The sequence below is a fragment of the Erythrolamprus reginae genome, chromosome 2, assembly GCF_031021105.1.
Source record: "Erythrolamprus reginae isolate rEryReg1 chromosome 2, rEryReg1.hap1, whole genome shotgun sequence".
NCBI lineage: Eukaryota > Metazoa > Chordata > Lepidosauria > Squamata > Dipsadidae > Erythrolamprus > Erythrolamprus reginae.
The window spans coordinates 66093946-66118967 of NC_091951.1; the positions used below are offsets into that span (position 1 = coordinate 66093946).

The 25022-nt window shown below is 36.7% G+C and overlaps 1 protein-coding gene across 2 annotated transcripts in view; it reads right to left on the minus strand.

Annotated features, from left to right (window-relative positions):
- Positions 1-284: 284 nt before the first annotated feature.
- Positions 285-25022, minus strand: part of CRBN (cereblon) — a 34977-nt gene continuing 10239 nt past the window's right edge. For both annotated transcript variants that reach the window (XM_070738260.1, XM_070738259.1), the window contains exons 2-11: positions 22329-22441; positions 21330-21532; positions 19662-19811; positions 17473-17635; positions 8950-9012; positions 5890-5974; positions 5065-5180; positions 4132-4196; positions 2810-2941; positions 285-1627 (exon numbers count right to left, since the gene is read on the minus strand). In XM_070738260.1, coding sequence (XP_070594361.1) covers positions 1444-1627; positions 2810-2941; positions 4132-4196; positions 5065-5180; positions 5890-5974; positions 8950-9012; positions 17473-17635; positions 19662-19811; positions 21330-21532; positions 22329-22441 — 1274 coding nt within the window. In that variant the 3' untranslated portion in view covers positions 285-1443. The remainder of the gene's footprint in view (positions 1628-2809; positions 2942-4131; positions 4197-5064; positions 5181-5889; positions 5975-8949; positions 9013-17472; positions 17636-19661; positions 19812-21329; positions 21533-22328; positions 22442-25022) is intronic.

The window sequence follows — 25022 nt, forward strand, 5'->3', positions numbered from 1 at the left end:
AGGTAGAAAAAATTAGCCCTGAGTCACACACAAAAAGAAAAAGATCGTTCAATTGTATCTGTGATGAAAAATAATAAATGCTATTGTGCCACAGAAGAAAGTAGCCTCAAGTCACAAACTTTTTTTGCTGGTGTACATTAAGAGTCATGGAAGTGAATGACACTGACACTGAGAACATGTTTTCAACTTATACAATAAATGCCATCATTAAAGTTACTAAGTGTTTGCTTCAAAATAACATCTTACAAGGAAATTTGATGGGTACGTATGAAATTACCAAAACGTTTCAGCAATTTTTTTATTTCAGCAAGGTAACTCAACACATATTATTAACAAGCTCACTACATATTTCTATGAAACGAATCTGATACCTGTGGATTTACTGAAGTGCATTCTGGAATAAAACAACATATTAAGTCTTTATTCCTTCTTCCTTTTTTGGCACCTATTTCTATAACACCTCCCAAAAACAAGAAGTTTCTATCGGAAGCATCATTACCCCACAATCCCTCAGGTTCAGGTAAGAAATTACAAAGAGTAGTAAGCTGTCTTCTGCTTTCCAATACCAAATATATAGCTTATGAACAACTGTGATGCCAAGTCCCTAGACATGTAAAAAGATACATAATGCTTCAAAACGTTTAATTACAAACTGTTGTGATATGATTAACTGAATTGTACTGGAGAGATTCAATCTCGAAAAAAATCATACTCTTTATTATGCTGATAGAGGCATAAACAATTAACCTACATTTCTACTCTTTTTTTTTAAAGGAAGTCTGAAAATGCCAAATGGAGTGAAAATTATGTAAAGGAGATAAAGCAAATACCAACAGCCTGGCTGGATTTAGTTTTAACCAAGAGCTGCATTCAGTAGATTCTCTGAGCTTCAACACGTGCTTCTATAGTAGCTAGAGTCCTATCTTAGGCAGCTGAACACTCCTCTGAGAAGATTGGGTCTCCTTGTCTTTTTAAGGCTTATTGAAGCAAATGCTAGTCCCTGTAAACTATTTCATACAGGTAGCAAACAGGTATTCTAGTAAATTCACCACAATCTACAGGAAAATGCCTTAAAACAGCGGGCAATAGGTTATAGCTAATATTACGCACACTTTTAAGTTATACAGTCTTCGTGTCACTTCTACTCAGCTTTTAGCTCCTCAACAATGCTAGATGTCTTCTTACATTATTAAAGAGCAGCTGTAAATCCGAGCTGTTCAATTCGGCACATGCCAGAAAACACGAAACCATCGGCATTTTCTCACGTTCCGTTTCGCATTCCGTACATCTTCAAAATATTAAATTTTTCAGGGCCTTCAGAAACAACAGTGCCTTTTTCGTGAAGTTCAAATATACGACCAGACAGATCCCAAAGGCGGAATTTAATACTTTTCTCTCGAGACACAAACTGCTTTTAGTTTGTTCTTTGTAAAGGTGCCCAGATCAAAGGCAAAGCAGTGGAGATCTTTCTTGCCCAGATTCATTTTCTTTCTCTGGAATTCTTGGCAGCAGAGCAGAACGGGTCAATCCCCAGAATTTTTGAGGCGACAACTCCTTCTTGGTGGCAGTGAACTTCCAACCCATATGGCTTCCGCAGATCCTACACTGAGCTATAGTCCATGCGTATCTAGAAGTGGATAGCATTTTATGTTAGCCTTTATGATTGACAAATATATTTACAAGGCAGCAAACTGTTTATAACAGTATATAAAGCTGAATTCAGAATATGAATATTATAGCATTTAAAATAAGGGGATTCATATGCAGGCTCATTTGGCAGAACTGAATGTAAACAATAAAATTTCAGAAATGGCCTCAAACTGCTTTGTCCAGGATTTTTCTAAAACACAAACCAGAAACCTGCTCTAATGTAAAGCATCAGTTTCCTAAATGGCACTATTTCAAAACAACTGACATTCTAAAATTATATGGGGATTGAGAGTACAGTACTTCCTCATAAATGTCAGAATTGGTTAAACCACATATGGTTGGCACAAATTAAACATGTACTTGAATCATTAAAAAATTATGTTTGTTTGTTTTTTAAATTCTCTACTTAGGGAAACAAGCCAGGCTGTTTGTCCTTCCCTTCTGTCTACACTCAGCACTGAAGAAACGGAGTTAATGAACTTTCCATTTTCTTTCAATTTACGTTTTAATTCCTTGACGGCTGAGTATATGCAAGGCAGCTTCTGCTTAAATAATGGGGAAATAATGCAAAATGGCACACTGAAGGTACACAAAGCAATAATCCTTGTCTGGACTCCATTGATTGGATATGGAATTTCAGATACTGGAGTCAAGAAGAGCCTTCTCTGTCATGGCCCCTGACCTCTGGAATATGTTGCCTCCTGAGGTGAGATCCACCTCCAAGTTTATGGCTTTCCAGAAATGCCTTAAAACTTGGCTCTGCCAGTTGACTTGGAGCCCCAAAGAGGGCACGCTATGCTGGAGGTGGTTGACAGAGTAAGAGACAAACATCTACCCTGTACCATCCATGCTTTTGATTTAAACTTTTTATTTATTTAGATGCTGTTAAAATTAATTGTAATGATTTTTAATACTTTGATATCTATCACTAGCATTGTTTCTTTCTGGTGCTTTATATCAGGGGTTCTGTAAGGGGTTTGCAACTGGGCCATGGAAATGGCCAGCAAGCACACTTGTACGTGTATCCTCACTTGCTAGAGCAGTGGGGCGTCCATTGTTTTGTTTGATGTTTGTTTGTAGTTTTTAATGATTTTTTAATGTTTATATTCAATAAAAACTATTGGTTTTTTTTTTTAAAGAAATGAAATGAAATACTTACCCAGGAAACCAGCTATGGTCTGTGGAAGATCTTCCATTGAGATTCAGATTTCCGGCCTTGTAGACAGTAAGGGTCTCATGCACATAACCATGAGGATTCACATAGGCTGCCATAGGTCCACATAGAGATAAACTGCAAACAATTATAAAACTGATTATGGCAAAAGCACAAAAGTGAACTACTTCTGAGAATCGTACTAAGTATTTTCTTTAACAGATACATCTGCGAAGCTTGAAAAAGCCCTCAACATGTCAGTATTACAAAAGCTAGGTATTGGAATGAATAATGGAAGTCAAAGGTAATATTTGCCATTTTGCATATTTCTGGAATCATCCTTGTCAAGGACTGTTTCTATGATTAATGTGCAATGGAATTTTTCAGAAGTAGAATAAAATTATATTGTTTTACAAAGCTCCTCAATTTTTACCTTTATTTATTTATTTATTTATTTATTTATTATTTAGATTTGTATGCCGCCCCTTTCCGCAGACTCCAATATGATCATAACTAACACTATTTCTTTGTATCATCTGCATCAGGAAACACTAAGCAGACTAGCTTGGTAAGAGCCAATATTATAAGCAAGATCCCATGAATATAAATACACAGTAGATATGAATTGCTTTATCTAGGAATTAGTGAGGCTCTCTACTCTACATAGATTGGAGTTATCTTTAAAGGAGTTAGTACAGAGTTGCAAGTTGGAATCCTGACACCTACTGTATCTAATTTCAAACCTAAGTGGGATGCTTTCTTATAAATCCCTACAACTGACATTGAGCAAGGAAAGCCTTATCATGTCTACTTTTGTAAATAATTCACTAGGCAGATACTAAAGGCAGGCTATTCTTGAACACTGGATCCCAGTTATGGTATTCCCCAATTCCTTAGTCACAACTTTCACTACTAGTTTCAGATCCTAACCAAGACATTTACTGCATTGTTTCATGTGTGGTTGTTATTTTTATTGATTGATTGATTTTATTTATTTATTAGATTTGTATGCCGCCCCTCTCCGCAGACCATTTTTGTGGTCACATTTCAATTTTAAAATCAGTAATATTATATTGATGCATGATTTTATTGTGTCCTGGTTAGGGCTTATTTTAATCTGAAACTTCGTGACCTGAAAATAGCTAAAGGTCTTATGAATTTTAAAGTTACTTTGTACATCTCTTAGTTTGCACTGCCTCATACCATATACCATCATGGGCTTCTTGGAAAAAAGGCAGAGTACATTTAAATAAAGGCAGAGACATGTAAAATAGTTATATAGCAATTATCCAGATGTTTGGTTGTTAAGTAATGTATATTAATCTCACCTGAATATTTCATTTTTAGTAGTTATTTCTGTATCTTGGCAATGCTTGCAGCAAAGAGAGGTACACTACAAAAAAAAAGTCAAATGTTATATAGAAAAAGAAAACCGAGATTCTGATCAGTAAGCTCAACCTTTTTACTTATAAAAGATTTTAGATATAAATTGCCATTCTATAATTCAAATAACACTGTAATTATTGTATTTGTTAATTTTATTTTATTCCACCTTTATTACATTATAAATAACAAGGTGGTAAATATACATAATATTAATTCCTCTTCCTATTTTTGTACAAAAACTATAATAATAAAAACTATAATAATTCTTATATAGAACGCTATCCAAATATTATAGACAAATAAACAGGGTTATATCATTTATTCAAACTGAAATCACTACAAAATGTAAGTTTATATTAAGGAATATACCCTTTTTGCCATGAAAACTAGAACAAGATGACTGAAAAATTATTTCAGTAAAAGTAAAAATTGCTTTGGAGGAGTATCATTTAATTAGAATTAATATTACTATTATCTGGAAATGGTCCAGAAATATATGGTAATCTGTGCTCCCACTCCACAGCCACACAGCCCTTCGGTAAACTACATGCAAACTTTTGGTCTGCTCTTCAGACATACAACCTGATGAAAGTAGTATGGTAGTTATTTTGTTTAATGAGAAAAGAAATCAAATTATACGTGTATATGGCTTACATGTTCAAACTATCATAAAAATCTTAAACCATCACTGAGTAGAAAAGTTGAAATTGCTAATTTAAGAGCCTTAGGCTGAAATTGCCAAGCACATCTTGTCTGAACCCTGATCGTATCTGTAAAAGTTAGAACAATTATTATGAATTAACATTTAAATCTCCTTAAAAGTAAGTCCCAATAGGATGAACATGACTAAAGGAAGTTAAGGCTTACTCACTCACTTTGTTCATAATATCTAGTTCACACCGCAGTCGCTGAACAGCACTACCGATTTTCAGCAGCTGAATTCGCAAAACATCATCAATTGGTAGGCATGCCGCAACTCTATATGAAAAATCTGGGGGAGAAAACAAGGTTCATTCTCAGAGAGACAATAGACTTAACCAAGCTACATTTAGGCAGAGTACAAAAATTAACTGTCACTATTCACAATTAACTTCTCTTAACTTCAGGTCAGCTCAAACAAATCAGATTGCTTTCTCTAGGTAGATATGCTTAGTTTTATTAAATGTAATAGTATCTCAAGGAATAATATAATAAACAAGTAGATCTGCAATTTTGACAGATTGACACTACTGCTCTTTTCATACAACTCTATAAAGCCACATTACGCATACAGCAAATTAGGGCAAATATATAGTAATAATAACCAGGTTAAGGAAAGGAATTGGAATTTACAGTGATAGTTCTTGTTTATAACAGCATTGTCATTTGCACAGCTACATAAAGCTGTCCGTTCTTCTATGTGATTTTCCATAATGGAAATATATATTATAACTCAACAAAAATAAGCTGCAACACACAAGATACTGCAAGTGGTTGCCACACAACAGTGTAATGTTTAGCTCTACTGTTTCCTTGATGTTTTTCTAACAACTTGGGTAGGTGGATGCAATTTTACTTCTTTATATAAAAGTCACAATAAATATACAAAGCTGCACTGTAACTCAGTTGTAATGTAGGATCAGTTAAATTCTAAACTAATAAACTAATTTGATGAAGACTATTACCAACAATACAACTCATTATATAGTAAATAATGCTACCTATTGGGTTTTCTGGAAGTGATTCATCTTTAAGATTTTCATCCCACTCATGAAGCTGTAGCTTGACTCGTTCCATCAAGGTTTCCTTGTGTTATAAGAAAAACCTAATTTAAACATAAAAACTTCTTTTTTTGTTAACAAAATATGAAAGAAGGAATTGTCGAGAAAAAGCATTTCTAATTAGAACTGCAGTTTAAGTTTCTTGAAACTAAAATGCTACATTTTGAACACTGGGAGTAATATTAACAAACAACATTAAGAAGAATCATCTGCATTGCCCACCAATGTACATTATTAAAAATAAAATAATGGGACTGGCAGAAATGAACAGATTAACTTTGAGAATAAAGGAGAAAGAAGATTCCGTTTTTCACAAAATATGGCACAATTGGTTGCAAAAAACTAAGAAATAAATGATTTAAATACACCACATAGAGGTGAAAGATGTTTGGACATGACAGGATGTAGACAGGAAAGAATGAATCCAATGATTGTTTAGTTATGAAAGATGAGCTATGTTAATTTGATTAAGAACAAATTTTAATTATTTTTTTATAATTTACTACTTAACATTAATATAATTTATTAGCAACAATTAATAACAGATTAGTATAATAGAATGAATATGAAGGTATACAAGCTAAAGATATGAAGAAAGATATACCGTAAGTAAAAATAACTTAGTAAAGAGAGAACAAGGTTATCTCGCTTTGTTTTTAATGTAATTTCTTTGTGTGTTTCTTTTTCCTTTTCTTAACTTATGTACATTCTTAAATGCGGTGTAATGTATAGTTGTAAAGTAATCTTTTTTCTAATAAAAATTTATATTAAAAAAGATGAATCATTCACCAGCAATAAGGACCATCTCCTCCCTTTTTTGAAAAATTCAGGACAGAGCGCTTTGCCCTCTTGACACAAATCTCTACTCTATGTATGTGAAGGTTCTCCTACATTGATAGAATGGGGATGAAGTTGGCCTTTGATCATGAAGAGCATAAACTGAGGGTGAGACATTGGCATAGTTACTAGTCCACAGAACTTAATGTTTTGAAATGATTTCTTTTCACCAGAAAGTAGAATTCCAGAACTTGTTCCAATTATAAGCCTTTATATGCCAAATGCAAGTACACTAACAATTAACTCAGAATGGAAAGCAAAATGAAAACAATGGCAATTTAATGCAATGCAGATTATAACTCTACCAACAAAGGGAGTTCCATTTGCTCAAGACACCTTATTTTATTTTATTTTATTATATATGTATGTATTCGGGTTTCTTCCCATGTAGGATTTAGAAATTTCTGGCGACGTTTCGACGAGGTCCCACTTGTCATCTTCAGGCTGGTGCTTCTGTCCTTGTTCTAGGGAGAACACAGCGAGACCTGAGCTGCCTTCCTTCTATAAATACTGGTGGCTGGGTGTGGTTTGATGGCTCAGCAATTGCCTGCTGTGTAGAAACTTCCTGGTGAGTTAGTGGGGTAACACCTGGGGTCGTTGATTTAACTGAGGTATGCTGATTAGTTAATGATTGTGGATTAGGGGTGATATCCTGAGTAGTTGGAGCTTGCAGGCTACTTGGTTGTTTTGCAATGTGTGTTCTGAGTCTGGTTTCAATTTCTTTGGCTGGGATACGTTTGTTAATGAGGGCTGGTTTCCAGATGTCTGGTAGGCGGGAGGTATCATCCCGCTTGTTCCTATTTTGGGGATGTTTTTCGCCCTAAAACAAGGACAGAAGCACCAGCCTGAAGATGATGAGTGGGACCTCGTTGAAACGTCGCCAGAAATTTCTAAATCTTACACGGGAAGAAACCCGAATATACTAAGACCGTCATACCTGTACCTGTGAAAATCTACGAAAACATATATATATATGATTGATTTTTCAATTGCAATGGCTTACTTTTGATAACAACAAAAGTATGGTGCTTTAAATCAGTCTCCATAAATAGGCTAGAAAAACATAAAATCCTCTAGCTTCCAGTAAAATCAGACTTTCTTTGAAATGACTGACACCTCCCCTCATCAAAGAGCCATCGTGGACCTGGAAATCTTACAGAACAAGTGCCTGGCCATGGTGGAACAGTGGTTAAAATGCAGTTTTGCAGGCTACTTCAGCTGACTGCTGGCTGCCAGAAATTCAGCAGTTCAATTCTCAATGGCTCAAGGCTGACTCAGCCTTCCAACCTTCTGAGGTGGTTAAAATGAGGACCCAGATTATTGGGGGAGGCAATATGCTGACCCTTTAGAGGGGTCTGTAAAGCACCGTGAAGTGGTCTATAAGTCTATTGTTAGTTTTGTACACTTAAAAGCCCGAAACAGTTCTACCCAGTCCTGGACTGGGAGACCCTAGCCACAGTAATTCATGCATTTATTGTCTCAAGTCAATATTACAGCAATATATTCTACATGGGCTGCCACTGGAGAACACATTCATTGTATTCAATGCAGTAGTCATTGTATGGGTACTGCATTTATATGCATTGGTAACAAATAGGTTTATAGGTAGAATTCAAGATATCTATAGATATAAGTTGAAGCTATAAGGGGCTCATATAGCTTGGCACTTAGATTGCTCACAATTGCCTCCCTTGTACAGAAATGGCCATTTCAGCGCCTCTTGTGCATATCCCTGTTCAAAATGCCAGTGCATAAAATCCATTATATTTAAATAGATTCTTAGGGCTTTGTTATATGAGGACAATGCTTCTTAGATGCAGTCCTCTTCAGGTTAAGCCAAGCCCTTTACTGTGGCACTTCTGCAAGCTAATTAAGATAGTTTCCAAGACATTAGGAGAATGGTCACCATTTTCTTTTGTATTGTATTGCGTTGTATTGTATTGTATTTAGGAGTTACATCAGTATATTTTTTATGATGTAAACATGGCTGAGAGCTGCTTTCTGCATGCAAACGAAGCAAATAAATCAAGCAGAGTAACAACACAATTCAAATCACAGGAATGCACAAAAACACTTATTGGACAATGCAAAAGAACACATAAGCAAGATTGCAAAAAGGTGAATACGATAGAAAGCAAGTTGGAAATCTTCATTGATACTTACAGCATCGTATAAAGAATACAACCACGATGGCCAGGAAGTCAGACTAGCACAATGAAACTTGCACTGTTAACACAAACACATTTTCTTTACTATAGATCTATACTTTTGTACATAACTATGGTAAGAGAGTGCTCCTCTAAGAAGTCAGCCAATTTAAAAATATTTCGTATAATAATATCCTTTCCCCTCACAATTTATCTTGCATTGGCATTGCTATTCACCTCTGCTCTCTATTAGCGGGAACAAACACACTTTTGGAATTTCAGAATATTTAATTGGAAGCAGCAGAAATCTGGTTCAAAATGAATGAATCACATTCCCAAGCACATACACTTTTGAATTAAAAATGAAACACGTATACTAACTTGAGGCACCATCAAATTAGTTTCACAGCATTCATTCCAAAGATCCCAATTTACTCACACATTGTCATTACTATTTTAGAAGTAGTAATTTCTACAAATTCTAGCAATCAAATCCAAGGAAAATTGAATATAATCATAGGATAGAATAATGCTGAATGTACACTGTCTTTTTTTATCTGCTAAATCTCTTTAACTATCGGTGAGCCACAGCTACTCCTCAATTAGCAGTTACTAATTTAGAGACCATCTGTGAATGCTACCTTATTAATAGTAATAATAGAAAAATAAAAAATCCCAAGCAATGCTGACACTTGCAACCACATTTCTGCAATTGATAAGAGTGCATGTCAAAGTGAGAGTTACACTGACATTTGCTGCATGAAACAACTTTATCGGAATAAGATGGCAGCAACCAATGGTCTTTGGAACATCTCTCTGTCTTCACTTAGCGGCCATTTCACTTCTCATTTATGGATTGGACTGTGGTCGCTAGATGAAGATAGGGTGTACAGGTAGATTAGCCCTTGACTTACAATCACAAACAAAGTCTAATCCAAGTAGCCCTCAACTTACAACTATGTTTGAGCCCATGATTTATGTTGCTTAATGAAAAAGTGAGCTTTGCCTCATTTTACAACTTTTCTTGCCACATTTGTTAAGTGAATCACTGCAGTTGTTAAAATTAGTAGCACGGCGGTGAAGTGAATCTTGTTTCCCCATTGACTTTGCTTGTCAAAAGGGATCACATAACCCTGGGCCATTGCAACCATCATAAAAATGAGTCACTTGTGAAGCAGAATATCTCCGGGACCGCCTTCTGCCGCACGAATCCCAGCGACCAGTTAGGTCCCACAGAATTGGCCTTCTCTGGGTCCCGTCGACTAAACAATGTCGTCTGGCGGGACCCAGGGGAAGAGCCTTCTCTGTGGCGGCCCTTACCCTCTGGAATCAGCTCCCCCGGAGATTAGGATTGCCCCCACCCTTCTTGCCTTTCGTAAACTTCTTAAGACCCACCTCTGCCATCAGGCATGGGGGAATTGAGACATCTTCCCCAGGCCTATATAGTTTATGTATGGTATGTTGTGTGTATGTTTTTTAAATTATGGGTTTTTAGTTTTTTTAAATATTAGTTTTGTATTTTACATTGTTCTCTGCCATTGCTGTGAGCCGCCCCGAGTCTACAGAGGGGTGGCGTACAAATTTAATTAAAAAATAAATAAATAAATAAATCCAAATGTAAATTATATGACCATGCAAGTGCTACAACGTTCATAAGTGTGAAAAATTGTCATAATTCACTTTTTTTTTTCAAGTGGTATGGTAACTTTGAGCAGTCAATAAACAAACTGTAAATCAAGGAGCACCTGTATACTTTGGGCATGTGGTACAAATGGGTTAGAGAAAAATTATTGTTTGGCAAAATTGAATGGATAATCTGATATTGGATTCATAGAAACATAGAAGACTGATGGCAGAAAAAGACCTCATGGTCCATCTAGTCTGCCCTTATACTATTTCCTGTATTTTATCTTACAATGGATATATGTTTATCCCAGGCATGTTTAAATTCAGTTACAGTAGTCCCTCACTATACCGCGCTTCACCTACTGCGGCTTCACTTCATCGCGGGTTTCTGAGGAAGTCGATCGGCAGATTTAAACAGCCCGCCGAACTCGATCGGCAGGTTTTTTCAAAAAAAAAAAAAATATCTAAAATTGTAAATACTGTATTTAAATACTGTATCTAAAATAAATACTGTGTGGGAAGGGTTTATAAACACTTAAAACAATGAAAACTTACCAAACAATTACAATATAAATACTCAAATAAGTACTATCAGTCGATAAATTCCCCATCGCGGATTTCACCTATCGCGGCCAGGTCTGGAACGTAACACCAGCGATAGGTGAGGGATTACTGTACTGTGGATTTAGCAACCATGTCTGCTGGAAGTTTGTTCCAAGGATCTACTACTCTTTCAGTGAAATAATATTTTCTCATGTTGCTTTTGATCTTTCCCCCAACTAACTTCCGATTGTGTCCCCTTGTTCTTGTAGGACCAAGGAGCTTCCTGGAGTGTCCCATTCTGCCTTCTGGGAAGTTAATAAACCAAATCAAAGGCAACAGTCTTTCCATTTACTTTCCAGTAGTTAGCACTGAAAGATCCATTGTATCTAAATAAATAAATAAATACATAAATAGCCTTTATGCAGTAGAACTTGCAGTGCTGATCATGCAAAATGCCAAGAATGAGGATAGTGAATTATTTTCATGAAAGTAGCACCCATTTCAGTCTTTTTTCAGCCCACACTGGATTATAACTCTTTATCTTCCCAAACCATGACTATGTTAGCAGGGAATGAGAGTTAAAGCCCACCATATCACAAGAGAAACAAGTTACCTTTCATCAAGAAAGTTAAACCAGAAAGTCATTAGAGGAAACACCTTGCCTTTCTAATCATAAAAGGAGCATTGAAGAACCTGCACTGGAAGATTATTCTAAGGCTTTTAATAAGTTAGTTAAACTAGTGCTTTGGGGAATAATTGCATTTTTAACTCTGAACTGAAAAAAGTTATCACAGCAGGTACACAAACAAGTCAAGATTATTATGAAAGCATTCCTTTACAAATCTATGATTGCTTTATGCTGACAGGGAAACACATTTTGGGGATATCTGGCTAGAAACAGATAAGGACAAAAATGCAGAAAGATAGAAATTGTCACTATGCATCCCTAAAAGGCATAAGAAACTCATTAACATTTAAATATGTACATGACTGATATACGGAAGAACTATGCAGTCACAAATGCCAAGGAACGCAGCAGTAATTTCAAAATTCAAAACCCTTTATCTCTTTTATATATATCTAGGAAGAGAACACATTTCTTTTTGTTTTTCTGATCAAAGAACAAGTTCCATAGTTCCAGTTGTATAGAATTTTATTTTTAATATAATTTAATTTGAATTTGGAACAAGAGAAAATTCTTGTAAAGCTTTATGTTCTTGGTTTTCAAATCCATTTTTAAATTCCTTCTTTTATTGCTTTGCCCTACTTTGGCAGGATTTTGTATGAATATGTTTTAGCATCTTATTCTCCAGAGAATTTTAAATGTCAACTTAAGATCTACTTATCTTTAAATATATAATACAGCTCTGTAGGGAAAAAAACCTAATTATCATGATAGGTTCTATTCCTGAAGACTTCACTGATTCATTAAACACTTTCGTGCTTTTTTTGTCATTGTTGCCTCCTGGTGATTACCTAATCTAATCCTTAGTTTTCTTGTCAAGAGTTTAGAAATGGTTTGCCATTGTGTCCTTCCTAGGGTGAACTGGGAATGATTACCCCAAGGTCACCCGACTTGGTTTAAGCCCAAAGATGTAACTAGAACTCAGAGTTTCCTAGTTTTAGTCTTGTGCCTTAACCTCTACACCAAACTGGCTCTCTTGTAAAACACTATACATGATCAAAATAGTTGTTATGGCTTGTCTTAAAGGGATTTTTTTCCAAGTGCCAGCAAAAAACCACTATGAAGAAGTTGCTATTTCTTTCCATTCTACTTTCTCCTTAAAGTGATGTTTAAACAGATAGTATATTCATCTTCTCATCACCCAAAATGCTGGCCTGTATGAAAAGGACTATTATGCAAAGGACTATACCCGGGATGGCGAACCTATGGCATGCATGCCACTGAGCGATATCCGAGGGATATGTCAGTTCCAGCGTGTATGTGTGTGTTCTGGGCAGTTGATTTTTGGTCTTCTGGAGGAATATACTTGTCGTTTGGCGGGGCCCAGGGGAAAAGCCTTCTCTGTGGCGGCCCCGGCCCTCTGGAACCAACTCCCCCCCCCCGAAGATTAGAATTGCCCCCACCCTCCTTGCCTTTCGTAAGCTCCTTAAAACCCATCTCTGCCATCAGGCATGGGGGAACTGAGATATTCTTTCCCCCTAGGCCTTTACAATTCATGTATGGTATGTTTGTATGTATGGATGTTTGGTTTTACAATAAGGGTTTTTTAGTTGTTTTAGTATTGGATTTACATGCTGTTTTTTGTTACTGCTGTTAGCCGCCCCGAGTCTACGGAGAGGGGCGGCATACAAATCCAATAAATAAAATAAATAAATAAAATAATTAAATACTTAGGAAAGCTTCCAGAGGCTGTGGATAGCAAAAACGGACCCAATGGGCCTACCGGAAGTTCAGAAACAAACTTTTTTTGCCTTCCCAGGCTTCAGGAAAGCCTCTGGAGCTGTGGATGGTGAAAAACAGTCCAACAGGCCTACAAGAAGTCTTGCGGCTTTGGTGAGGCTTTCAGTGGGGAGAGAGTTGCACACGCACAAGTGGGAGGAAGGTCATTACATTATGGGTATTGGCACGAGCACGCCTGAGATTTGCCCTTTTGGCACTCTAGTAAAAAAAGGTCCACCCTCACTGGTCTGTACAAAGAACCAAAAGGGGCTCTTTCTAAAGTATCTTTGAAATAGTACAAGTATTGTGTCCACCGTTTCCTGTAAGCTGCGCGCGTGTGCCCCAAATAACCCCCCTGCGCACCCTTTTCCACGGGCATGCGGTCCCCATCCCCCTGCCAGCCCGCGGGGGGGGTGGGGGGTGGCGAGGTCGGCAGTAGAAAGAAAAAAAGGGAGCCGCGGCCGCCCCCGCCTCCCCATGGTGCCTCCGGCCCCCTCTCGGCCCTGCCCCCCGCCCGCCCTCTCGGCCCCTCTCCTCCTCCTCCACCTCCTGCCTTGGGGCGCAACTTCTCCCACGGCCGTGGCTTCGGATTCTCCTCTTCTCTCCGCGCGCTTCGGGAATGCCCGCCCCGCCCCTCTCGCAGCCCCTTCTGGGAGCGCTTTCGTCCCGGACTTTCAGAAAGGGGGCTGCAGTAGAGGCAGGGCAGGTGTTCCTGAAGCGCTCGAAGAAAGCGCTCTCGCAGCCCCCTCGCTGACACAGAGAGAGAGGGAGACAGGGGGGGAGAGAGAAAGTAAGTGACAGAGAGAGAGAAAGCAATAGAGAAAGAAAACAAGAGAGAGAGAGAGAGAGCAAGAGGCGGAGAGAGAGAGAGAGGGACAGAGAAAGTGAGAAAGAGAGAGAGAGAGCAAGAGGGGGAGAAAGAGAGAGAAATGACTCTTGATTTAAAGCATATGGTAAAAAGCACCCAAATAATAACAGGGAAAAAAAAACCAGCCGTTTGTGTGTGTGTGTTATTGGAAATGGTTCAAGAGTTCACACATACACACATACACACACACAAGGGGGGAGGAGACAGGGATGGAAAAAGAGAAGATAGTAATAATAGTAATAGATTTTGGTTTGTTTTATTATTAATTTCTTTTAATAAAAAAGAAGGGAATTTTTTTCTTATTTATTTATTTATTTATTTACTTACTTATTTATTTACTTATTTACTTACTTACTTATTTATTTATTTATACGTCTATGCCGCCCAGTCCCAAAAGGACTGCCGCTCAGACACTATACTTTTCCGCCCACACCGAAAAAAAATTAGAGGGAACATTGATTGTGTCCTACAAAAAACTTTGCTGATTTGTTCCTTTGTAACGGTGTGTGTGTATGTATACAGGGAGGGAGGAGGGAGAAGGAGAAATAGGTATTGGGACATGGTACAAAAGTATAGTAAATATCCTTAGGGATTCCAGTTTGGTCCTTCAAATATGACGAAAACATCAGATGAATTCAAAAGCTCAACTTCCATCCTGGTAGAAATAAAGAGCAATTAATTGCCTGCAGTCTATAAGCTATAATTAGAGGGAAAATGTCAAGAAATAATCAGGTGTAAAATATGGAGATTCTACATGCAAAATGCTCACTTAATATTTAGTCAGTTTTGAATCTAGTTGTGTTCTAATTAAACAGTGTTGAATTAAACTAAACTTACAATGCTGTTATTTCAAAAAAGCCAGACTAATCGTGCACATTTGCATGCACGAGGCATACAGCCTAGAGGTTAAATATCAGTACTATCAACCTATCGTCTTCCTCCAGTCTATTTGTATAAACATTTTAGATCAAGGAAACAGGAAAATTATTCTCACGGGGTTAATTAATCTCAAACATCACAATTACATTCTGCACTAAGGTCGAAATTGCCAGGCAACCTGACCTTGAATAAGCTATCCCTGAGAAAATTACATAAATGAAAACTTCCACAAAACGCATTACACAAGGACCTTGTTCCATTAACACCAAGGCCTTCCATTATATCTCCGTTATCCTTGCCTCTCCTACATGCTCTGAATATACATTGGTTATTGTATGTAACAAGTTTGTCTGGATGTTTTTTTAGCATTTCTGCAATTCTTAGGCTTGCTCTAGTTCCAGCTATTAATTCATAAGCCTGCTGTGAATATATGAAATACAGCACATAATCAGACTTAAATTTGTTAATGACTCATCCCTCTCAAGGCCTGGTTTCATAAATGCAGTTCATACTAAAATCCAACCTAATGCCTTCAATGTGGTGCTAAGAATGCAAATCTGAGAATTCCTAGGGTTTTTTAGACTTTGCGCTCTAGGCTACAAATCCATTTGAGCTACTGATCTTTGTTCTATTATGGCTAGCATCTTCCCAACTGGAACTCTTCCAAACTGGTTGTCCAATTGCAGATCCTAAAAATGTTCTGTCTGACTCGATGACCAGTCATCAATTAAATCCTCATTAATACTCAGACACAGAGTTGGGAAGTATAATAGTCTATTGTACAAGCAAACTTGTTGGAAACCACATATTAAAGAAAAGACTGTGTCCATTGACTGTCAAACTTCAAAGCAAGCAGCAAAACTGATAAGGAATGTTCCGAAACAAAGTTAGCTCAGGTGAAGCAGAAATACTCACAAACTTCTCAAAATTATATTTTTTAAAGACTGCAGCAATATTTGAGAGGGGGGGAAACTCTGAACTTGCTCTTTCCCTCTTGTAGGTATAAATGTTGATTTCCTGTAAAGGGAACCTCCCAGTCTGCTCCCCTTTTAAACACTCTGTGATTATACACTGTGCACAGCAGTATTCAATGCTTCCTTCTACGTCTGCATAACTGCTCTTGTCTCCTACGCATTCTTCTCACCTGTGCATCTAAAATAGGATCCACAATCACCCCCTCCTCATCAGACCCAGACAAGGCCCTAGCTGGGTGTTCAATATTCTCTGCAGGACCTCAATCTCCATCCCTTCCTCACCCTCACTATCTGACTCCTCTGACAGCCATACAGGCCTATGATGCTCAGACGGACCTAGTTCCTCCTCTTCAAAGTCTGTGATTAGAGGAGCTGGCTGTGATCCAATAAGAACAAAAAGTGCTCCACTTGCTGGTCCATACTGCTTCACAATTCAGGATGCTGTACTCAACAATTATCCAGAAGATGCTAAGTTGAAGAATATGTTTACACCCCCCCTCCTCATCACCTCCTTTACCAAGTCTACACTACTATTACTACTAGATTTTTTCATCATTCCTATCACCAATTTCCTCCCGCTTATGCTTGTATGACTGTAACTTGTTGCTTGTATCCCTAAGATTTTTCTTAATATTTATTGTTTCTTCATGGGGGATTTGAGACACCTTTCCCCCAGGCTTATTATAATTTATGTTTGGTATGTATGTGTTGTTTGGTTTTTTAAATTGATAGGGTTTTTAGTTTTTTCTTAATATTAGATTTGTGCCCGTACAATATTGTTTTATCGCTTGTTGTGAGCCGCCCCGAGTCTTCGGAGAGGGGCGGCATACAAATCTAATAAATTATTATTATTATTATTATTATTATTTGACCCTATGACAATCATTAAGTGTTGCATCACATGATTCTTGACAAATCTATATTTTCTTTTCTGTACACTGACAGCATATGCACCAAGACAAATTCCTTGTGTGTCCAATCACACTTGGCCAATAAATAATTCTATTCTATAAGCTTTATAATCCATTATTTTATATCTAACTTTCTAATGTAAAATATTTTACCAAGTGCTGGTTTCAAAGGATAAGCCACCAAATCAAACTGGCAGCTTGCTAAAAACAGAAGCAGCACTAGCAGAGGGTTGATAGATACCATCACATTTTTTATTTTTTTTAAAAGATCTACAGAGATGGATTTTTTTATTGATTTTTGAAATGTCACAAAAAGACATAATTAGCTTCTGACCTTTTGGTATTTCTGTCGCCATTGAAGTATCTGTGGATCCTGCCATGTTGCAGGCTTAGGAGGAGGAAAAATGCGACATCTGCTGCGGGCGTCCAGCTGCACTGCGGACATAGTTGAAGAAAGCACCCGCTCAGGAAGGATTTGTACTTTGGCCTGCTGTAGGCTGATTAAAACAAAAAAGCCACAGTGTTAAAATTTTACTTATTGACTTCTATGGGAGACACAAGTATATTTAATTATTTACATCTTTTAATTGAATAAATATCTGGGAAAGCACAGGGAAACTTTGCTTATTTTAATTCATCAATTTCCAAAAATTTCTATTATATGATTTCATATAAATATCCTCCACCCATCTTTTTCACTTACACTACTTCAGAGTTTCCGTAGCTCTGATTCAGTTGTTTCACATTAGACCTTAGCCCAGTGATGGCAAACCCTTTTTCCCTTGGGTGCCAAAAGCATGCGAGTGTACTCTACTACACACATGAGAGTGCCAACACCCATAATTCAATGCCCCCAGGCCCCTATGCATGCAATCCCCCTGTGCTTTCCTGCCCCCTGTGCATGTGTGCACTATTCCCCCTTCCCCCATTTCCTAACTTCAAGCGGGCCTAGCAGGCCCAATTTTTGCCACCCTGGCGCTCCAGAGGTTTTCTTAGAGGTTTTCTCCAGAGGTTTTCTTAGATAACCTATTATATCCCAAGTGTTTAATAATTTTCCATCTGCCATATTAAAATGTACAATTCAGCAGCAACATTTGGAAGGAGTTTGGAGGCATTCCTTGCAAATTTATAAGGATAACAGAACAAATCAATCTACATTTTTAAAAAGATCAGAACAGCTGGATAGTATTCAAAGTTAGCCTATTCCAGATTATTAGCTTCACGGCAGCCAATCACTTGCTAATGTGAAGCCCACAGGGCAGCCAATCACTTGCTAATGTGAAGCCCACACAAACAAGACACACAACTTTCCTGGTTTCATATAGGCTGCCTTTGTTTTATCTGGATGAAGCTGACTACAAGTGTCACAAAAGATTTATCAATTTTATTTCAAAACATTTTCTTAACACATACAGCTACTTGTGATGTTAATGTATGCTGCCACCTTGTGTTCCATTGGCTATATTCCTATGATTTTTTTTTCCAAGTGGAGAAAATACACATAACGTTTTCAATTCACTGTAGAAAGGAAATGATAGCTCTCTCATCACATTTTAACCAAAAGTTTTAACAGAATGTTTTAATCAAACATTTATATTGAAGGATCTGTACAGGATGATATACATACACACAAGGTGAAATTTGATGCGAATTTAGAGCACACTTTTTGAAAAGGAAGCTTTTCAAAAAGTGTGCTCTAAATTCGCATCAAATTTCACCTTGTGTGTATGTATATCATCCTGTATAGATCCTTCAATATAAATGTTTGATTAAGATACAAACACATTTCATTAGGATACAAACTCTCCTTAAACTATAATTCCAGTAAGTTTTATTTGCAATCTTTGTACTATTGAATCCATATTTGCATATTTGAATTTTATATTTTAATGCATTCAAATTCATATATAGTTGAAGAACAAACTGAGTATGTTTGAGGTAATTCATAAAACAAGCCAATTCCTCAGTCAACCTTAATTAATTTTAAAACACTACGAGGGCTCTCAACTATTAAATATGTGAAGGGATGTTTACAAAGAAACCCAAGCTTGCAGTTACACAATATTGTGAAATAAAATACACTGGCATTGACTGCATAGTTGTGTCTTTACAGTCAATAGATGCGCCTTAGTTTCTTATTAACAGTAAAATACAATGTTATTAAACCTTAAATCTTACTGTCACAAGTTCCATAAGCTAATATTTTTATGTCTCCATATTTTATTTAAATTAAATAAATGGGATAACAGATAGTGACATTAATAGGATTTTACTTTGAAGATACTTAAATAGTGTTAAGATGTTTAAGGTGTTTAAGTATTACTAAATACTTCAGCCACAAAAGCAAACAAAAAAGTGAACCCAGGATCAGGACCGTACAAGATTTCATACTAGTATAAGCAGCTTGTAAATAGAAATTCCTGAAAATTAAAAGTTGGTTAGTTCATACTAATAGAATAGTAAAAATATATTGGATGTTAAAAGGTGCTGCTGTTTAACAAGAATAAATAGCTCCTTTCTTACCCATCAGCTTGAGTTCTTAGTTCAAGTACTTTAAAGCGCTGCCTTCCCACAGCTTTTACTTTGACGGTTTCAATTCCATATTTCTGTTCTTCCCGATAGGCATAAATTTCAGCTGTTGTTCCAAAATGTGCTTCTCTTTCAAGTATGTTGCTAAAAAAATGTTAGAATGAGTGATAAAGGAACAATTCTGAGCATAATGTTTTCACTGCACACACACATTCCCAATATTAACAGAATCTATTAATCCTTGGGAACGATGATGGTCACCGAATTTGAGAACACAATTATAAACCATTATCTAACATTCATTAATGGTGAACAATTGTAAACTGTAATCTGAGATTGCTGCGGACTGCTATAACTATGATAGGGATCCTCCTTGCTAGATTGTTGCGGATTTACATTCTACCATGGACATAACAATGAGGGTCATATGGCCCATTCTAGACTCATCACCAACCAAATCAGGAAGGACATTTCCCTTTAAGCAGGACTATTTATAACAAAGAGATTTATTTATCTACAGGAGTGAGGTTGCTCCCTGGCCATGTGGGGCAACATTCTACATCCTGGGCTTGTGATTGTTAACTAACTGTTTTAACTTTTATGTCTGTCTGTCTTTATTTATCAATTGTATATGGACATGATCGAAACATTTAAATATGTTAAACGGTTAAATGAGGTTCAGGAGGGGGAGTGTTTTTAATAGGAAAGTGAACACAAGAACAAGGGGACACAATCTGAAGTTAGTTGGGGGAAAGATCAAAAGCAACATGAGAAAATATTATTTTACTGAAAGAGTAGTAGATCCTTGGAACAAACTTCCAGCAGACGTGGTTGGTAAATCCACAGTAACTGAATTTAAACACACCTGGGATAAACATACTGTATATCCATTGTAAGATAAAATACAGGAAATAGTATAAGGGTGGACTAGATGGACCATGAGGTCTTTTTCTGCCGTCAGTCTTCTATGTTTCTAATTGTATATTGCGGGATGTGGGGAATTGAGGGATGCAGGGAGGGAGGGGATATTTGTTAACCTAATAAGTATTATTGTCAGTCTCATACACTGTATATGGCCTGTTGTTATGCCCTTTGGCAAAAGGGCATTATAAATAAACGATATTATTATGGTGACAGGTTTTAACTGTCAACAGCAGTGGTCAAGTGATAGTATACTCAAAATCAATGAAAACTTAAGTATATTACAGAAACATATGGGTCAGAAGTAGTATTATAAATAATTGAATACAAGAAATATTACAAACAAAAGGTTGACATGCTTGACTCAAGGAGTAAGAAACAAAGTTTGGCTATTTTTTGACATATAACAGCAAAAAAAACCCTAAAAAAAGGCTCTTGATATTTTTGCTTTGACATTCAGCAGAGATACTGGATAATATTGCATAGCTAAATCCCCTCAAAATCACAATTATACAAGCTTTGCTGAAAGGGTTTATATAATTAACCCTTGCTCTGCCCCAAAAGGTGGGAGAAATTATTTCTACAATAAGGACTGCATAGATGAGTCATATTTAGTCATGCAATATACGGGTTCAAATAATTTCTTCAATATTAAATTAAATGGGACAATTCCTGTTTAGTCTGAGGTCACAATAGCATGGACTCCAGACCTTAGAACTGCAAATTTATTTACATATTTACCTGTATGCAAGAACAGCAAAGGTTCTGTCTCTTTGTATTAAGTTCCGAACCATGTTAACCTCTTGGGGACGAAAAAGCTGAAGAGGTAATGTTTGCCCAGGAATCAGTATTACCATAACATGGGGTAAAACTGGAATTGTTTGACAGCTATCATCATCATGGACAGTCCTTCCATGAAATTCTTCCATGTCTGATCCTAAATACTTCCATTTTTTTATTTAAAAAAAAATCACAATTAAGTAGGAGTAATTATCAGTTTCATTTGCAACATATACATACCAAAACCTAAAGATAATGCTGGAATAACCTCAGAGAAACACAGTATATAAATATGGACACTTGGTAGCAGAGCAGCTACTAGTAGTTTTGAGCAATACTACTGAAAAAAAAAATACACCAAGTAGTAACAAAATTTTTTATGAAGGTTCTGAATCCTCCGAGCCATGGTTGTCCCAAAATTACTTTTTTCAAAAGGCAACTGGACTTCCTTGAGGTTTTTCCCCCTCGTTTGAAAACATTTTGCTTCTTATTTGTCTAAAATTTTACATAATAAAAGAAATGTTAAGTGTGCCTAGCCTCAATTTCTTTTCTTATTTTTTAGCAGTGAACATTTGGGATTCATTATGTACACAATAACTTAGAATATATAGAATGCTCCAAGATAACATTTTCATATTCAGTTCTCCTGCTTACATATTCACTTTGGTTAAAATACTGCCTGTTTAGCCACTATGAGTCTTCATTTCTTTATACTGCAAAATAAAAGTTATATAAAAAAAATAAATCCGCTTGCTAAATAATAATCCTGAGCATGTGCACAAGCAAAAAGGATACTTGCTAACTATAAACAAAGTAGTTTGATTATAGCAGAGTACCTAAAGTATTAACCTGCTAGCATTATGAATTTAGGTATGCTAATTCCAAAGAAACAGACTGTTTTGAGTTCAATAAGCCTAGAAAAAGGCAAGCAGATATTCTATGACAGCGCTGTTCACATACCATATGAGAGGTTGGCAGGCTAGTGTCAAAATTAATGATGTCTGGCTTTTCAGCATCCGCGCTGTCTTGATCTTCAACTTCCATTTCAACGTCATCCTCTTCCTCACTCTCGGCTAACAAGACCAAAAGAAATTTAAACATATTTTTAAAACTCACAAAAATATCATAACTCAAACATTAAAACTTAAAAATTAGTACATCTTTTTAATCTCTTTTCAGCGAACTTTTTCACTGTACGTTGAAAACAGTTTTAAGTTTCATGTATGACCTACATGTGGCTGGAACATAAGACAATGGAACATCAAGAGAAATATCATTACTGCTTGTTTAGAAATGGAGAAATGCAGTCTGATAAAAAAAGACAGCCTCTCTTCCTATGGAAAGTCCTCTGATCATTATTCCTGGCAACCAGTACAGCCCATATTTGAGAGTGATTTTTGAAAAAAATGTTTCAGTAGAGTTAGGATAATATTAAAGTCAGTTATCACTATTTCTTACATATTCCATCAGCTGTGGGTGAGCTTTTATTTCATGCATAGTGTTAAGTAAGCAAAAAAAAACTATTTGTACATTCCATTTAACCCCTTCAATAACTGATTCATTAGTGGGAGTAATTTTCTAAAATACCAGTTGTTTACATTCACTCTTAATATTATAGATTACATTCATTGGAGTCCCCAACCCCTGAGCGCAGCTGACTGCCAAGCCACGGTCTATTTGCAACCAGGCCACGAATGGCAGGTAGGTTGGTGTACATGCATCTCCCCCACGCCCACGCACACACACACACAGCTCATCTTGCGCAAGTGATGGGCCGGTATCCCAGCTTCAAAGATTGGGGACTGCTGCCCTACATTATCTTTCTTTTTAAAAATAAAGAACCAGGAAAGAAAGCAATTGATGAACTTGCACTGTATATTGGCTGAGGAATTAATTTCTCTGAGGATGACTCATTTCACTGCAGTGACACCATGGAAAAACGTCCCAAGAGACTTCAATCTCCTTTCAGTAATATCTCTGAGGGATGTGCACACTCTTTTCCTGTATTATCCAAAGATCTGAAATGCCTTCAAATTAGCTAACATCAAAAGAACACAGGTTGCTACAAGGACAAGACGGGGGGGGGGGGATCTGTATTTCCCTTTCACCTTTTAAGGGTAAGGGCAAATCCACCTTCTTTCAATGAAATACTTTTAAACCCACAATGCTTGCAACTAGCTCAGATCTATCCCAACCTGTGTTCCAACTCTTTAAAGAATTCTAAATATAAATCAGGAATAATGTAAATGGAATTTAATGTAAAGGACTAAGAATATAAATAAAGAATGATGTAAATACACTGCTCAAAAAATAAAGGGAACACTTAAACAACACAATATAACTCCAAGTATATCAAACTCCTGTGAAATCAAACTGTCCACTTAGGAAGCAACACTGATTGACAATCAATTTCACATGCTGTTGTGCACATTCAACTTTGTACAGAACAAAGTATTCAATGAGAATATTTCATTCATTCAGATCTAGGATGGGTTATTTGAGTTTTTTGAGCAGTATGTAATGTAAAGGGCTAAGAATTTTTCAGGAAATTAAGGTGGGGGTCTGAAAGGTGTATAGATAGTCCTTGGCATACAAATATTTATTTAGTGACTATTTGAAGTTACAACTGCAGTGAAAAAAAGTGATTTACAATTGTTTTCACACTTAAATCACTGCAGCAACCCTCATGGTCACATGATCAAAATTCAGAAGTTTGGCAACTGGCATGTATTTATGAGGAAAGCAGCATCCTGGGGTCATGTGATTAACTTTTGTTATGTTTGGTATGCATGTGCTTTTTTGTTTTTAATTATGATAGGGTTTTTAGTTATTTTTAATATTAGATTTGTGCCATTATAATATTGTTTTTATCGTTGTTGTGAGCCGCCCCGAGTCTTCGGAGAGGGGCGGCATACAAATCTAATAAATTGAAATTGAATTGAACTTTTGTGAGCCTTTGATAAAGAAAGTCAATTGGGAAACCAGATTCATTTAATGACCATGTCACTAACTTAACAATTCAATCAACAAATGTGGCAGCGCAGATTATAAAATGGAGCAAAACCCACTTTAACCACTGTCTTGCTTAACAATAGGAATTTTGGGCTCAATTGTGGTTATACATTGAGGACTACCTGTAGTATCATGTTACCAGTCTAGGAGCAAGGAGACCCAGGTTCTAATCCTACTATAGACAGGGAAGTCAGCTCGGCGAGCCAATCCCCCTTAGCATCAGGCTCTACAGCAAGCCAACTGGAAAGCAAAACTCCTTGTCAAATTATACACTGATGGCTTTTGCTATATACACGCTAAATACAAAAAGAGAAAAAGCAGAACCAGGACAAAAGCCTGGATATATTTACGGAAATGAAGCCCTTCAACAAGATACCACTATTTCTAAATGCAGTTAATTTGTAATAACACATTATCCCATTTAGCTTTCTAAACTGGAACGCACAGAACAATTTTGATCATGGGTTTATTGCATTCTCTCTATTTAATTTATATGAATTCCATTACGTTTGCATTACACAGCCAATTCTACATGCAGATTCCTCCCCCCTCCTCCCCCAATATTATAATCTGCACTAACTGAACTTCTTAAATTTAAAGTGAAGATCCCCATCCTTCCTTCTAAGAATTAGCAACTGGCTT